Source organism: Trematomus bernacchii, unplaced genomic scaffold (genome assembly GCF_902827165.1).
Source record: "Trematomus bernacchii unplaced genomic scaffold, fTreBer1.1, whole genome shotgun sequence".
Lineage (NCBI taxonomy): Eukaryota > Metazoa > Chordata > Actinopteri > Perciformes > Nototheniidae > Trematomus > Trematomus bernacchii.
In genome coordinates this window covers 3,294,285-3,312,355 of record NW_022987608.1, presented here as the reverse complement: position 1 = coordinate 3,312,355, position 18,071 = coordinate 3,294,285, and the positions used below count along the sequence as shown (strand labels likewise).

At 38.1% G+C, this 18,071-nt stretch overlaps 1 protein-coding gene across 1 annotated transcript in view; it reads right to left on the bottom strand.

Annotated features, from left to right (window-relative positions):
• Positions 1–14,268, bottom strand: part of gsap (gamma-secretase activating protein) — a 34,458-nt gene extending 20,190 nt beyond the window's left edge. The window contains exons 1-19 of the mRNA XM_034131469.1: positions 14,013–14,268; positions 13,094–13,164; positions 11,928–11,984; positions 11,764–11,833; positions 11,395–11,442; positions 11,218–11,306; positions 10,762–10,831; positions 10,541–10,590; positions 10,072–10,197; positions 9,898–9,954; positions 9,749–9,795; positions 9,409–9,494; positions 8,257–8,334; positions 8,077–8,154; positions 7,798–7,890; positions 6,826–6,988; positions 5,072–5,162; positions 2,232–2,301; positions 112–191 (exon numbers count right to left, since the gene is read on the bottom strand). Of these exons, the coding sequence (XP_033987360.1) occupies positions 112–191; positions 2,232–2,301; positions 5,072–5,162; positions 6,826–6,988; positions 7,798–7,890; positions 8,077–8,154; positions 8,257–8,334; positions 9,409–9,494; positions 9,749–9,795; positions 9,898–9,954; positions 10,072–10,197; positions 10,541–10,590; positions 10,762–10,831; positions 11,218–11,306; positions 11,395–11,442; positions 11,764–11,833; positions 11,928–11,984; positions 13,094–13,164; positions 14,013–14,100 (1,512 nt within the window). The 5' untranslated portion in view covers positions 14,101–14,268. The remainder of the gene's footprint in view (positions 1–111; positions 192–2,231; positions 2,302–5,071; positions 5,163–6,825; positions 6,989–7,797; positions 7,891–8,076; positions 8,155–8,256; positions 8,335–9,408; positions 9,495–9,748; positions 9,796–9,897; positions 9,955–10,071; positions 10,198–10,540; positions 10,591–10,761; positions 10,832–11,217; positions 11,307–11,394; positions 11,443–11,763; positions 11,834–11,927; positions 11,985–13,093; positions 13,165–14,012) is intronic.
• Between the last annotated feature and the right edge of the window lie 3,803 nt (positions 14,269–18,071).

Genomic DNA, 18,071 nt, shown 5'->3' with positions numbered 1-18,071 from the left:
TTTTATTTTTATGCGCATTCTCAATTGTATAATAGTGTGTGTGAGTGAGTGTCTGTGTGTGTGTGTGTGTGTGTGTGTGTGTGTGTGTGTGTGTGTGTGTGTGTGTGTTACCTTCTTGTCGAGCACAGAGGAGTAGGGCAGGACATTATCCAGGCTGAGAGACTTCTCATAGCTTATTCTGTATAGAGATGCTGTGTGACATGACGAACAGAGAGAGTACAGTCTGAATTCATTTAATACAACACAGATTGATTTACTTTATTAGAGGCATGGATGTCGTTTAAGTTCTGGATATGACGGGCCGATGTTTCCAATTTTGCCCACTGGCCAACGGCAAACAGGTGAATTATGCCTCATTTTAGAATCCATTTGTATTTGTAAAAGCTAGGCTACATAAGCTATCATGATGAAAACACATGATTGAGTGGAGGGGATCTTTAAAATAAAGTACAACCTCTGCCTGATGTCACATTTAAGATCATCAATCACTTTCCTTAGCGCTGCTCCTGAAGTGTTGTCCGTCTGGAACTCCTTAGCTCTCTGACCTTTCCTTTCAAAATGTCATCATGAATTTAGTTTGACAGAACTTAATAGGTTTTATAAAGTGCAGAGTACTTTATATTTTGAGGCAAGATTTCCATTTTCAACCGTACTTTGCTCCAGTTTAGAAAATGTATTTTTCCCTTTTTTGATCGTATCCAAGCAAGACATGAATCAGCCATCTTTAGCGAAACAAAGATCTCGTGTGTGCAAATCTTTTGTGTTTGTGAGACAGACCGATCCAGATCCACTATAGTTTAGTGTGGAGGATTTGTGGCTGCTCTCCTAATTTTAGCCTCAGGATTAAGCAGTCAATACGGCTGATGTTATTCACACAGCAGACCGATTGTTGACAGGAAGGATATCGTTCGTCGGTAGTTAAACTGAGTAAAGCTTGAACATTCAGATCGGTGGTGTGCGCTCTCCTTGGGATTGAAGCGATATTTATGCAAAAATATTGTGTGGATTACTGCCTTTAAGATTATATAAATATGAAACCTTCTGTTGAGTAGCTAATACAGATCGTATGTTATTATACGATAAGTCCTGACAGAGATATTACAGGATGTTTTATGAAGACATTGGTCTTTTTATTCTGTGTTTGAACAATGTAACTCATTATATTATTCCCTGCTTGAGAAAAAGGCTTTTGTCAGTTTTCTTACCCACTAAATCCCACCACACTCACTATGATAGATTAGTGAGCACAGGCTTCTTATGTTTTATTTATGAGGCCAACATAATTGTCTTCATATACAGTAACCCTTGTATTAATAGGACCTCTGCGTATTAGACCTAGTAGTTACTGCAGCTTGAATAATATGCTAATGTCTTCAGCAAGGTGCTCCTACAGTATATATAATGTGATGCTCTAGGACCGTGATGGCCTTTTCGTTAATGTGAAATTAATTTCATGTGCTCTTATATTTTCTTCAAGCAGACATCATGGGGCATTTGAACAGAGGTGGAATAAGTACTCTAGAATTTAAGTAAGTAAAAGTATTAATACCACAGTGTAGAAATACACCTGCATCCCAGTACATGTGCAAAAGTATGAGCATCCAAAAAGAAATTAAAGTAGCTAAACTAAAAGTAATCAATATGCAGAATGGCCATTTTCGGAGTGATATATTTTTAATACTACCGGATTGTAATTAATGACGCATTAATGTGTTCATTATTTAAATGCTGCAGCTGGTAATGCCTTTTTATTTTTACTGCCAGCAATCTTAATTCATGATAGTACATTATTCATTAGTTGATTTATATATCTTGTCAGAAAGATGAACCTGCAAAGTCACTATTAACTAAAGCTGTCAACCAAATGTGCTTCCAAAATATAGTTGAGAAAAGCACAAAATGAAAAGTACAAATACCTGTAAATTGTACTTAAGTGCAGCTCTTGAGTAAATGTACTTTGTGACGTGCCAACACTGCATTGAAATGTGTTTCTGCTCCGGGACTAAATCATATCTTTTCTCCCAAGGTCTCTAATTGCGACTCTGGCACAAGTTTGCAAGAGAAACAGAGTCAAACGGAGCTGATGAAAGAATCCAGTTTTGTGTAGATGAGATGTAAGCAGCCTGGTAACCACAAGCAGAAGGAGACATAAAAAGAGCAAGAGAGCAGCGAGAAAAAGAAGAAGTGGAACTGAGCAGATTTGTGTCCCAGATGCTTCGGCTGCCACTGACCTAGAATGAACTCTTGGATCTGATCAAAGGAGTCGAAGGCATTCACGTTGTCAAAGAGCCACTCGGTGATCTGGAGGGAGACACACAGGAGACGGGTGTCAATGAGCGGGAGATGCAGAACATACTGTAGTCGTTTTTGTGTCGTATTCTTTATTAGTTATTTTCTCACATTCCCCTTTACATCCATTAGTACTCCAATTTAGATGAACAGTTTCTTTAACCCTTAGATGCATACTGTAAGTGGGTCTTTTTTGACCCGGTGAGGTGGTTTTCGTAGAGTATCTTTGTAATTACATTTTTTTATCATTTCATATTCCAGCTATTCCTCAAAAAACATGTTTTGGATATCATGCCATTCAAATTTTTAATTTACATTTTAAGAAATTGTATTACTACCCCAAGCTTCCATAAGTGGGTCAAAAATGACCCGCATGCATTTTCTATGGAATTTCGTTTTTTTTCAAAGTATAAAAAAAATGTCTAAAATGATAAATAGTGAAAATTTAAATATAAAATATTTCTAGTGTGAACCAAAATATAATACAAGTGATTTTTCTTAACCAAAATGACAAAAATGGCATAAAAACACATATTATTCTAATACGGGTCCTTTTTGACCCACTTATGGAAGAGTGTAGGGTCCAGTCACTCGTGCATCTACTGTAAGGGTTAACAAGGGGTCCCAACATGTAGAAGGTCTCAAATCCAAGAAATTCAACATGAGAATATGAAAAACAAAACGCATAGAAATCAAATCAATAATAACACTGAGAACATAAATAACATATACAGGTATAATACTGTAAATACATGGATGTTGCTGAGGACCCAAATAATTTAGTGTTCAGTACAGGAGTAGTGTTTTATGTACACATTGTTTAGTGTATTATTGAGGTACTGTAATTAAGTCACTGTGACATTAGACGGTAGAGACAAAAACGCTTAACGAGACAATTTTAGAAGACCAGAATGTTACAATTAACTTTCATGAACTGCTGAACAGTTTCTTTAATAAGGGGTCCCGACATGTAGAAGGTCTCAAATCCAAGAAATTCAACATGAGAATATGAAAAACTAAACGTATAGAAATCAAATCAATAATAAATGTAAATAACACAGGTATAACAAAAATAAAATAAAAGATGGGTTATATATAATGTCATCTTACATATTACAATAATACAGTCCAATATACTTAGAAAAGATTTCCATATACCAGAATATTTCAATTTTTCTTTATGTTAAAGAAGCCATATTATATTATTTTGGGGTGTCACACAGTCCAGTTCCTTTATAATCCTTCACTGTAGTAGTTTTAAATATAATTAGTTTATCGTTTGGCTTTTAAAAGAATAGGTGATGGAAATATCCACTTTTCTACTAATGATGAAATGCTTCCACTCATATCTGTGTTAGCATGAGGTTAGAGCCAGTAGCCGATTAGCTTAGCTTAGCTTAGCATAAAGACTTGAAGCTGGTATTCTGTGTCCAAAGCTGGTTAAAAACATTGATTTCCCAGTTAGTCATGGGACAATATTAAGTGTTCCTGTCATAATTATAGGTATGTTGTCTTAACCCTTTTCCCTCACTTCTAAAGCTTAGTTATTGGACCATCAGTGAATGGTATAAGTATAATAAAGTACAAGTATGTTATTCATATTTCATAGTATTTGGACCTCAAAATGTAAGAAATTAATTCGGCATCATCAATAACCCCCAAAACCACTCCACAATTATCTTAATAACTGTTCAATCCATTATCTTAATCTTAATTATAAAGGGCCACGCCATTTTTTAACTATTGGACGTATAGGCTATAGGCTAATTGATACAACTTGTGCTAATTGTGCAAATTGCCCAGCATGCAAGTTAGCATCTGGAAGTACTTTACATGTCTAACATAAAACAATGTCAGCATATCCTACACACTAAATTAAGATGGTGAATATGGCAAAACACACTTCTGAACATCGGCATGTTAGTATTGTCACTGTGAGCATGCTGGCTACAGACTCAGTGGTTCTCCAATTTGATTGTAAAACAGTTGTAGTTACTGCTGAATTGTTCGATAAACTAATGTTTCAATTACAAATAAAGATGTCCTCAAGAGAGTCTCTGCAAAGCTCACAGTCAGAGTGAAACCTTATATTATGCAGCCCATTCCTCTGATGAAAGATATCAGAAAACATAAATTCTGCATAACATATGTGTGAAGAGAAAGAAAAGGAAAAGTAAATCAACATAATGTGCACAGCATTATCTTAAAATAACGAACAATAACACTGTCCATCACTTTTTTTATCTGCACTCCTGAAGCTAAGTGACTCAGTTAACCTCTAAAGAAAGAATGTATTACAATCTATCAGGACGGCGGGGACGTCTTAATTGAGTCTGAGTCATAGTCAGCGCTGTCTCCAGGAAAATATTTGCCCCTTTCTCTCTCTCTTTGTCTGGCTCTGTTTGATCTCTGTCCATGTCTTTGCGCTCCTTTAATGTTTTATTACAGCTTTTCTTTCTCCTCCCTCCACCTGTGCACCTCCAACTCAAGGTCGACACCTACTGAGTTCACACAGAAGTGCAGAAAACCTGCCTTAAATCAATTTATTGCTACTTTGCCATCCATGAAAGCACCTTGCAGTGAAATTAACATGCAATTTATCAATGGTGAGTGCATTCTCTGTCAGATTTTGTTTTATTCAAATCAATGTTTGGGTTATTGTGGTTACCTGATGGTTATTACTGTAGGTTACCTGATGCTAAAAAACTCAGAAAGTTTGCTTTAAATGTCAATCCTTTTGTCCTCCCATCTCCTTTCCTGTCTTTTTTTTCCATTTTTGTACCTTCAGCTCCAGGTTTGGGTCGTTTCCCAGGTACACCAGCAGGCAGTGGAGGGCGGCCATGCGCTGAGGGTCAGTCTTGCTGCTGGGACACCTTGGACACGGGTGACATGATACAGCAAATGAACTTTTATACAACATAAGCACATTCAAACACACAGACACGCAGCAGAAGCACAGGCAGACAGCCAACATTTGGGTACAGCAATGTGATATATGAGCCGTTTAAAAGTGGGATTTATGAATGAATGAAGCAGAAAATAACAAAATGTTGTCAAAGAACCAACAAGGGGTCCCTGATGTGTCCTCATTAGGCACGGTGGTTGACCTTTCTGGCAATGAGTCAAGCTATAGTTGTTCTTACATCCAATTAATATTGAAGTGTGTGTGTGTGTGTGTGTGTGTGTGTGTGTGTGTGTGTGTGTGTGTGTGTGTGTGGCCGCTACACACCCACCTGAGACCAAAGAACGCGTACCGAAGGCGTCCTGACTTTTACGTCAGCTACGTCGCCTGCGTCGGCTACGCCGCCCGCCTACGAACACACCGCAAATACTTCAGTCGACGAGTGGCAATAACTGTCCTTACCAGCAGGCAGCGGTAGTGTGAACAGCCAATCAGAGTGATTGCTTGGGCCGACTTTCTCTGAAAAGGTGCCGTAAAGAGACGACGGTGCGGGACACACCAACCTGAGTAGGGCGCCGCGAATGCCCGACTGCCTCCGACGGCCTCTGACTCCCAAAATCGGGTTGGTGTGTAGCCAGCTTACTTCACATTTATATACATGGATGTTGCTGAGGACCCAAATCGTGACGTGTTGAGTATGGGAGTAGTTCATTATGTACACATTGTGTAGTGTATTATTGAGGTACACTACTTGACATCACCCATTGGTTTGTTGGCTAACGTTTGGAAACGCTGAGTTTGTTTTTTTGGAAACAGAAGTGACGTTAGACGGTAGAGAAAGAAAACGCTTAACGAGACAATTTTAGAAGACCAGAATGTTAAAATGAACTTTCATGAACTGAAAACATTGTGGTAGCGACCTGACAATCCGTAGCGTACCCTGCTTTTTTTGTCTATTTGAATCCACATCGGACCAATAGAAATTCAATAGAACCATGATGTATCAACGAAGCGATTTAGACCATAAACTCATTAAGAAAATATTCCTTGATGTTATAATTTGAGTGAGACGTAGGGTACATTTCTCATAGACTTCTAGACAATCTGACTTTTCTTGCAACCAGTGAAGTTTCCCCCTGCTGGCTTTAAAAAGTAATGCATGTTTACAGCACTTACACATCGGGTAAGGCTCGTTCGGCAAAGCTGGCAAGATTACATTCAAGAACAGATAAAGAAATTGGAAAGAGAGAGATCTATGAGACATATCTATTAATCATTTTTAGAACAGCTCATTCGATCAACTTCTCACTTGAAGGGTGTTTTGGTGAGAGGTTTTTGGGATGAGCTGTTCTTGAGAAAGCTGCAAATGTAGATACTTGAGGGTTAGCAATTGGCTCGTTCCAACCATAGTCTGTATTTATAAACAAGAACATGTTGCACCAGTTTATCCCAAGACACTGCAGGTGTGTATGTACCAAAATAACCTTTCAAAAAAAGACTTCTCCTTTCCACCTGCTCGATGTATATATATATATACCTCCCTCTGCTCTCAAGTTCCTCATCTATGTATAGAAACATTAACCCTGATAGACATGAATCTTTTATTTCCTCAAAAAGTCTTGAAGCACGCTCACCTGGAAGGAGCTCGCAGGATCTTCAGCAGGAAGGCAGGGCTCAGCTCGGCCTCGTGGATCCTGCCGCTGCCCAGGTCCAACACACTGCCACTGGACTCTTCTTCTGAGTGCAACACTGTGACGTCAGCTGACTGAGACTGCAAACCCAGGTCCACATCAAGACCTGAAGGTCGTCCAGACAGGGAGAGACAGAGAAAACCAATAAAATAAAATGAAAGCTGTGTGTTTGTACAGGATCCATGTACTGTCGTTCTTGGGTCAAATATGATCGATTGACTTCTTTCATCAATCATAAATAATGTGTTTTACATTTGATTGCCTCAAGGCCTTATGATATCCTCCACGGTAGGCATTGAAACATATTTCGTTGCTGATGTATATATAATAACTTTTTTTATTGTATATATTGTATTATATGTATATTTTCTACTTAATTTCTAATTTTTATTGTACAATGCCATGTCTTTTTATGCTGCTGCAACACAAACATTTCCCAAATTGGAATCAATAAAGTACTATCTTATCTTATAAGCACTTTCATTACATTTTGAGTGGTGTAGTCAACTTTGTAACACCTATGATGTTCCCGGTTAAAAATGACCTCCATAGGAAATGTATGGGTAACCCTACATTATGTTCATCCATCAGATAGTACACACACACAAATCAAATACATTTTCAGTGTCTATTCTTTGTTTATTTACTACACTTATTCACGTAAACCAGTAGAATGAGACATTGTTTACAGCTTTAAAAGGGTGTTCAATTAAAAGTGCTGATGATTAATGGTTGTTGTGTTAATGTAAGAGCAGTTAAAACAGACCGATCAAATTTGAGGAAAGAAACGAACACGACAGGAAGGTTAAAAAACTATATCAGGGAAAAAGGGGCTTGTAGTGTGGATGAGAAAGGAAGTAAACAAACTGCTCTCCACTCAGCTTGGACACTAATTGAACAAAAACCATGTCTCACCTGAGAGAAAGAGGGAGTGACAGACTCTCTCCTGCTGCCTGGTGTTGATACAGTGGAGGAAATGGTCCTGCAGGTACACCAGGATGTGGTAACCTACGAGAAAATAACAGCCTCACTTATACACCTGTTATATTAGTATTCTGTATGTACACCAGACCGAGGACACATGCGCTCATTTGTAGGTATTCATGTAAACCTCTCACACACTTGAGTTGAATTTATAAGGCTTCTGAGGCGTGTGTGTGTGTGACTGTTTTACATTTCTGTGTGTGCAATGACCTATAGGAATGAAGAGCGGATGGAGATGTCTGGCTTTCTGCTCGCTGCCCAGAGACACTCTGAACGTCTTGCTGCAGTCTGCAGGAGGAGAGAAGAAATCCAATTTTCTCAGCATATGCTCAAGATAAAAACAGAGGCATAGGAATAGAGACAGCAAAAATAAATGAGGTATTTACACACCTTTGTGGACTAAAAGCACAGTGTAGATCACTTCCTGTTTGGCTTTGATATGTTGGCTGTAGCACACACACATGCTTCCTAAAAACAAACGACAGGGACAGAAAGGTTATGGATCACACAGTAGGGCAACATCAGTGAAAACATTCACGACGTTCAATAAAAAGTAAATAAGGTGTGATGTATTTTCGATGGAAAGTAAAAAGGCAGTCGGATTTGGTCTTGAAATCAAAGCCTCAATCATCAATTTCATGAATAAATTAATCAAATGGTAATTCAAGGTTTGAATTCTAATATGAAAACATGCAATCATTTGGAAAAGTCTTATTCCAAAACACTGAACATTACTTTTTGTTGAGGGTAACATATTAATACATGTCAATTGTTGGTGCCTTTGATGGCAATCACATAGGACTATTTTAAAGAGGCCCTGTTGTGCATTTGGGGTTTTCCCTTTCCTGTAGTGTGTGATATAGGTTTTTGTGCATGTGAATGGTCTGCAAAGGCTAATGGGGAGTGTTCGAGTGTTTCTCCCACACTCGAAACCCTACCTGAAACCCTACCTGAAACCCTACCTGAAACCCCTCCATTGGACTCCTTTGTTTACTTCTGTGACACACTATAAATCATACTGTACAATTGGCAACAGATTCAACTTGCCTTTTTTAGTGATCATTATTACATTACATTATATGTTACTTTTATCCAAAGCGACTTACATACATTCAGTACTGTGGGCAATCCCCACAGGAGCAATTTGGGGTGAAGTGTCTCTCTACCTATCTCCTGATTCGAAGTTCAGCGCACTACCCACTGAGCTACAGCCTCCCCATGATCAGAACAATCATTTTGAAACCAAATTCTTCCAACAATCTTTTGATTATTTAATATTCACTGGAATTGTTCATTACAAAATCACATCAGTCTTGATTTTCTAAATCTGTATGTGATTTATTGTGCATATAATTTGATTATTATTATTATAACTTCTGTTAAAACTTACTTTCTTGTTTTCAGAAATAGAAATGCAAAACACAAACATATTTAGGATTAGTCATGAACTGTAACCACAAGTTAGTTTATTTACATCTCTAGAGGGTGGGGGAACAAATCTGTGACTGAAATATTATTCACGAAACAATGTTTGTGTGTTACCTATTATGTTTGTGAACACTTTCATCCTCAGGGGCTCCTGCTCTGGGCTCTTCTCGTGATAGTGGTCGAAACCCAGATTTACAAAGCTGTTGGACAAACACAAAAAAAGTCCTAGTTAGTTAATTTGAGTAAATTATATAAATAAAGAAATACATTAAATATTTTCAACCTGAGCAATGATGAACGACTAACTTCTACAGTAGAGGAAGTGTGAGGAAAATCCTTTTAGTTCCTTTGATTACAGGTACATATCAATACCATTTAAAGAAATTGAGAATATAGAATAAAATAACTGCTGAGAAATATATTTAATATACTAAGCTAGCAGTGGTTGCCTTACTTGACTGTGCGGAAAAGATTAGCAGGAAACTCTAATGGGAATTCCAACTGTGGGAGAAGATTTTAAAATATACATTAAAAACAAAACATTTTGAATATGATTTGAGCAAAAGGTTATCTATTAAAGTGTAAGACAGAAAGATGATTTACCATAGTTTCGCAGTTATGGTTGGGGTAAAACTGCACACATCGCATGAGAAACTTGTCCTGTGAAAGACACATGATATGGATTTTGAGTTATTAAACGTACCTTGTCTGCCTAAACTGGTCATTTTAGATGATTGTTATAAAATGCAATGTCCTCACAAGTACAGTAGTACATGCCTGAGTGTGTGTCACACTATGCGTGAGATAGTAGACTCGTTGTGCGTGTCCGTCCCACTGGAGCCAGCAGAAGTCCTCTACGATCCTCTCTGCTGTTTTTAACAAACGCTCCGGATTTGCCATCACCTGTTTCACACAAACACATTCAGCTTTGTGGACACAATGAATTCTTAATGCAAAGCTCCCCACGGGGGGCACGAGACACAGAGTCGTTTATGGCTGGATAATGAGGTGGAACCATATATTCAATGCACTGGGTTTTGTAAACAAATCACAATCTTTTTACTTATTATCTACTCTGGATGTTTGTGGAATTCAGACCTTTAAAAAACAACACAGAACCCTCCGGCAAGAAATATTCTCTATGCAATTCATAGCTTTGCTGAAGGGCCACTTTTGGGACTTTTTTTATAAAGTAAGGAGCTGGATAAAGTAAAAAAAAAAGTGGTGAATTTAGATTCTAACTCACCACTCTGTAACCCTCCTGTTTCGTCAGCATAACATGGTAGAGATCAACATCTGAAACACACAGAAGGATATACATAAATACAACTGTATTCAATTATATGTGTCCCCCGAGAAGGCGGTTTTTTCCCCTCAAAATGTAAGAAAAAGACAGATTATGTCTCTCAATGTGATGATGTGTTTTGTTAGAGATTAGTGAAATATAGCCCACACAGACACACTCACATCCGTCCTCAGTCAGCAGCAGCAGGTGGCTCTCCAGCACTGATCTCCTGTCAGTTTCTGCGTGCAGGAACTGGAGGCAGAAAACATGAGTCAGCATCTCGTGGTTTACAACAGCTACCAGATGGAGGAGTTTATTTGCTGATTTCCATATTTTAAATGCAGGCCTTAAACATTCTTGGCATTTATTTAAATTAGCGGTTTGGCAACTGGACGAGAAACACACGGTAAGGAACACGGGCAGCCAACAGCGGCTTAATAAGGTAAATCATATACAGAAAACTAAGAAAGAGAGATATATAAAGCATGATTAAGTGAGTAAGAGAAGAAATGGAAATTACAAGCACAAACAGTAACAAGAATATGGCACAGATGCACAATAACTGCATCATCAGCTCCTGGCTGCAGTAAAGCCTGCATGAAAGTGCCCAAAACAACACACACACACACACACTGTACCTGCACTTTGACCCTGCAGTCTACCGCCTTGAGGACTTTAGTGTTGTTGATGGGATGGATCTCGATCAGGAGGGTTAGACACTTGGATACTAAAACACACAATATGAGAAATGATTTGAATAAGGTAACGAGGAAGTTTTAAAAAAGGCGTTATGATGAAGAGATCTCGGGTGTTACTTGGTTTGAGGCGCTCCTCTCCTCTGGTGTTTTGTGCCAAGCTGACAGCTGGGAGGGCAAAAAAAGCACAGGCAAGGGGTCATGTGACTTCATTTGCATATATTTTCTACAGAAGCTACGCTAAATCAGCATTTCTTCAACTATGATCTGGCACCATTAATCATTAATATGCTAACAAACTTTGTCCTTCCCATTCTTCTTTTGGGTTGCAAAATAATAATGTTATAGAGATACTTAACTGCTCCCTAGACACTTAGATAATTTGTTATTTAGACCTGAGTTTGGTCGCTCACTTAATTGCCTAATTAACGGTCAGAGTTTCGCCTCATTTGCTGCTAACTCTTTCATCTGTAAGTAAGAGAGGCTCACCTAACAGGGTCTCCTCCTTGTTCAGGGAGCAGCTGCTGACACACACCTGCTTGTCAAATGTGTACAGGAGCTGTTGGAGAGAAAGCACAGCCTCATGGGAAAATGCCAACACACACACGCACAAAAGTCCAAATCTGAAGGAGACACACACACACAGACGGTACCTTGTTCTGTTTGGTGTTGGAGTCAAATTTCCCAATCCTTGTAGTCCCTGTTGCTCCCTATCAAAAGAATGAATGTTATATAGGTTTTTGTGCATGTCAATGGTCTGCAAAGGCTAAAATCCCAAAGTTTTCTATTAGCTAGCGCTCTAATACATTGTACGTGATAGGCTAAGGGGCGGGACATCTCTAAGCGCTTGATCAATCACAACAGAGCCGGCCAGCTAACCAATCAGAGCAGACTGGGCTCTGGTTTCAGACAGAGGGTGAAAAGAGGTGCTGCAGCACAGGTAGTATGAGAAAAATAAAGACCTTTTTGAACATTAAAGCATCGAGACATGTCACAGTAGAGACACTACATACTGATATGAACCTGAAAATGAGCATAATAGGGCCCCTTTAAATCAATCAAACTACAGAGATGGATATTCCTAATCTGTCTAGACTGAGCAGACATATTTTCCCACTGGTTTCTTGCACCACTTTGTTGTGCAGACCGCCATACTTGATCTCCTTATTACTTCGGCTGACCTTGCCGATTATCCAGACTAGACTTGCTTGACTTCAAACCAGCAACTCAACACTATTTCGGGGTTCAGAGGATTTTAAATAAAAGGAAGGAAACTGCTCTGAAACCCAAGGCGCAGCCAGGCACGCATGGAGCTGTGAACCGTTCACAGAAAAAACAGATTGCTTCCTCTTTGCAGGCTGCCCACTGTCTTTAACCTAGCAAACCCACTGACTGTTCGGCGAGCCTATCATTAAAAATTCATGTTGTGCAGAGAAGCACAGTTCAGCACACAGAACGTTATCCCAAGGCTTCTGCAAATATGTCAAGCAGAAATATAGAGGAATCTGTATGTAAGAAAATATAATTTTATTTCATTTTGTGGTGTCCTGTTGGAGAAAATATGGGGGGTTAATATTTAGCTCCCTGGGGATTAAATGAGGGATGTGGACAGCTGGAACAGAATAGTTTTAAACTCTATGCATATGAATTTGTTCTAACATACTACACTATACTGAGTAAAAGAAGTGAGACCAATGCAGGCTGTAAACTAAACTGGAACAAGCACTAAAAAAGAAAGGTTAAGACTAATTACACTTGATTAATGAGTCAATTCCACAAGGAAACTATTCAATTTGCATTGCTGTCACTATGAATTTACCTTCCAGGAGTAAAGGATGCCTCCATCCCTCTCAATGTTTAGGATCCGGGTGTCCACTGCTCCAGAGTATTCTGCAGACACAGCATCATTATTATGAACCCATACGTCTCATCATGTCTAAACAACAGCATGCAGACTGCTACTGCTCACACTGAACATACTAAGTGTTATGCCTGATGAGGATATAGTGTGTTCCACTGTATAATAACTTATTATACATGTGTAAAGAGCCAAGGTGTATAGGACAAATGTATTTTGAGGGAATCTATAAATGTGCCACCACTGGGACTGAATTAGTTTTGGTGCATTTCCTGCAGAACCACGACTGTCAAGCATCACGTTATCACATCTTTGTCACGACTTTTCTCAGTCCTATGTTCACCAAATACTGGTACTGAGATTGGCTACAGTGAAAATAAATAATATAAATGATATATTGTTTATATTATACAGTATTGTCTTTGGATAGAAGGTTCTGAGAGCATGCAACCCCATATACATTTTGGAAATTCATTTATTAAATTGTATTTTGTATATGTTTTATCTTTTAATTCCTACTTGTATCCATAGTTAGGACGTTTAACAGGAAATAATAACTTTTCTTTTGGTGTCCTTACAAGGTATTTACAGAGGAAGTATGAAGAGTAAATGGCTCCATCTACTGGAATATATCTACAAACTTTTAGCCACTCAATTGTTTCTAAAAGCTCAATTTGCTCAAAGAAATTGACATTGTATGTGATATTACGCAATTTCATAGCAATGACACACATGAATCATGTAGATAAATACTCTCTAGGCTCTTTAATAACAGTGACTGACAGGTTGAACTGACACTGTTCGCTAGCTATTAGTCAAAGCTATTCAGTTATTACAAAACTTGTAAGAGTAGGCTACCGATGACGCCTGAACGCCTCACCTTTCACTCTGCAGACCGAAGCTTCTTTCCTCAGAATGTCAGAAACAACATCTCTGTGCAGGTCAAACTTTTGCTTTAACTTCAGCATGTTTACACCTATCCTCAGTCGAAAATCCCTACTTTATTTAAAACACTCCGGAATCAGTTTGTTTCCTGAAGAGGCGGCTCCTGGCACCTAACAGCCGGTGTGCGTTCAGGCTCTGCATCATGTGACCATTTAACTACAGTGCACGCTAACTTTGGCTAGTTGTTGAACTGAAAGCAGTAGTGCACATACAGCTTCCTCCTGTCTTTAGAAACGTATTTGTATTGACATGCGGAAATGGCACTTTATCCAGTAATAAACTCCTCCCTTCCCAGGAGCAGAGTCGCTGCCATAATCCGAGGAAAGCATCCGTCAGGCGGGTTGGAATCTCTCACCGTCCCGCTGAATGAGAGCACCATCCAGCCTCAGTATGGAGTCACAGGCAGGTGACACATATGATCAGTGGTAGAAACAGTACTTAGATATTGTACTTAAGTAAAATAAGAACTTCTACAATGTTCAAATACTCAGTTACAAGCAAAAAACGTTTATTAAAATAGCACTTTTGCAGCTCAAAGTGCTTTACAAAATGACACATCACAAGTAAAAAATAAACAACTAGAAATTCCCCACAGATTATTTGTTAAGAACTTTAAAAGGTACATATAGCAAAATATAACATTTTATCAGGTTAATAGACACAAGGAGGTCAAATGTATGATAATGAAAATAAAATAAATAATGTTTTCTCTGACAGAGAAGACACAAGACAACTGAGTCGATGCAACAATATAAAATATAAAACCCCATAAAACAAAGTGAACATATAGGTACAACAGAAATACAAATAAAAAGACCTATAAAATAAATAAAACAATATAAAGGTAGGTAAATAATAAAGACTAAAAGAACATTTCAAGTGGGGGGTTGTCGTTTAAAAATGTCCACTGAGTTGGCCTTAAAGTCATACATTTAAAGAGAACTAAAAAAATATCAGCATCAAAATATACTTTAAGGACAAACTAAATTGTGTTTTATTTCCAACAAAATTATTGTAAAAAAAATTGTTGATTGAATATGTAAACAACTCAATCCCTTTAGGAGTAAGCCATATATTACAAAATCAGCTTGACAGTCATACTCTTAAAGTTCCCTCTACTCTTTGTATGGTAGGATTAATGATGAGCACATAAACTGAGGCATTTTAATGGAAAAACACGTTTTTGACAATGAAATTATTCTTTATGACTTTATTTGGGGTCCTGTGTAGAGGTAGTGCAAACAGTAACTGTTGTTTAACTTGCAAACGCACAGCCCAACACTAAATAAATCCCAGAAATTTGGTTCAAGATGCAGACAAATTGAACTCAAACATAGTAAGATATTTGAGGCCAACCATATCAGATGACACTTGTCTTGTCTTGGCTGTCTTCCTTCCAAGCCATTTTTTTTATTTTTTTTATTTTTTATTTTGATGCAACATTCATGTATCAAGCTTCTTTCCCCCTGTGTATTAAGCTTTTTATATATGCTATAAAACACACTCTCCTGCAGAGAAATGAATAATACAGAGTAATCATAAGTTCATTCTTGAATTGTTTGAAGTCTAAAATAACATCTGCTTGTTGGCTAACCAACTCAGATGTACATTTAAACTATAAAATGTATTTATGGTTATTAAATTGTATGCTGTTGAATTCTATAGCTGCATTAGTTTCCTTCCAGACAGCTCATTAAGACTATGCTCTCTCCAAAGAACAAATGGTAATGAGGGTGGCTTCCTCTAGCAACAGTTTTATTGCAGTAATGATCGAAATACATTAAGGTGGAGAACTCGTTTACAATATAGCCGAGTTAAAAACAAACAAAAATACAATAAGGAATCCTAGGTACCAAGGCACACAAATAAGAGACCTAACTATAACTCTGTTTGCATTACTGGTTTGATCTAGACTTGTGCATTTTTTGTGCTTTTCAGAGAATATAAACTCAGCAATTCCCATAATATATGAATACATCAGTGTTGCTGTGAAGCAATTTTTTAGAATTTATTAGACATGCAATTTATTTTACTTTATGTAAGCTTGCCAAAGTACATCCCAATGTATCCTCATGTAATTTCTGATATTTTAACATTTGATGACCAACACTGCCCCCTTCTGATGAGTTTTAAAACTGCACATAAAAGCCCATGTCTGAGCACTTCTGATGGAAAATCACTACTTTAATCACATTCAATGCCATAACTTATTTACATATCTTTCTTGTGTGGCGGCACACAATTTGACAGTTGTCATAATAAATAATGCCTCAAAATAAATATAAAGATTATTTTGTAAAGTAATAATTGTTGGGGAAATATTTTCCAAGGCCCTAACTTTGAGCCAGTGTATCAGTTCAAACTGTCCTGACTGAGCACACGCACCTGTAACCTTGGCTGCTGTGCTCTCAGTGTTTTGTCTCCCTGTTCCTGCCTGTTGGCGTCAGCTGATAGAGGTGTTATGATTCTATCTTGTTATGCACAATGTTGATTATTCTCTCTGAACTAGCTAAATACATGGGTCTGGGGTAGAGTTCTTCAGAATTGACGTGGCAACTCTACCGTGAAGTCAGAACCTCTGGCTCTTGGACTTGTTTTGTGAATTCTCCGGCCGAAGCTCCTAATAAACCATCAGTGTTTGACATCAAAGCTCCAGCTCTATGTGTCTCCTTCCTGAGTCGGTGACTCCTACTGCATTGCTACACAGAAGTTTCCCCCACAATAATTATATATCTTGTACTTACTGCTATAATATTTGTATTGGATGTGTCATTGCTGTGTTAGTTACAGTTGCTTAGTTGCCAATTTAAATAATTTCCCAATCACACAGTTCTAAAAGATATAACATAATGGTGTGCATACATTATACAACACCCGCCTCACCCGCAAAGCACTCAGCATTGTGGGTGACTCCACCCACCCCTCCAACAGCCTCTTCAGCCTCCTGCCTTCAGGAAGAAGGTTCCTCAGCCTCAGCTCACGCACCTCCAGGCTGGGCAACAGCTTCCTCCACCAGGCGGTCAGGCTGCTGAACTCTCTCCCCTCCCTCCATCTCTTCCGCCCTCTGACATCTCTCCCCTGAACTCTCCACCCTGCCTCCGACCTTTCTCCCCTGCCCCAAATGGTCCTGGACTCTAACCCCCTAACTCACTTTTCTGCCCATCTCCGCTGCTACTGCACTGAAACTGTACTTTGAACACTTAAATTATATTATTAACATTTTAAACTGTATACCCCGGTTATCTAGGCCCTTTGTTTTGTTTAATGTATACCATGTTTATCTAGGCCCTTTTTGTTTTATGTATATATGTCACACTGTAGGACTGCGGGAAACGATATTTCGATATTTCTGGATGTACAACATGTAGAATTATTGACAATAAAGCTGACTTTGACTTTGACTTTGACTTATGATGTATTGTATACAATAAAGATAAAGAACATTGAAAAAAATGATCCCATTTGTCAATGTAAATATGAATTCAACTATCATAACAAGAAGGCCTTAGCCATTCCAAGTCATGTATTAAATATTTAATAATTTAGTGATGTTTCTATAGGGGCATCATTTGGCATACCCTTGAGTGTATTGCTTTCAATTCAATTAAAATAACTTTATTAGCATGACCAGAATGACATAGGACATAAATATGGGGGGTTGGAGAGCTCGATGCGAGTGAATTGTCTCCATATGTGGTCTTTCATAGTTTTGATGTCTTCAGTATTAATCTACAAAGTAGAACACATTTTAAATAAACAAAAACCATTGAATGAGAAGGTGTGTCCAAACTTTTGACTGGTACTATATAAAGCTATTGTAGACTATACATCTATATTTCTTTTATTTCTGCAGATTCATATTTCTGCAGAAACAAATCTGGCCCAATTAGAGTGAGTGGTACAAAGTCACTTTTCTACAAATAGTGCATCCACCTATTACGTCCCTTAACAATTCAAATACACTGTAGGATTAAACTATTCTACCAGCTGATAT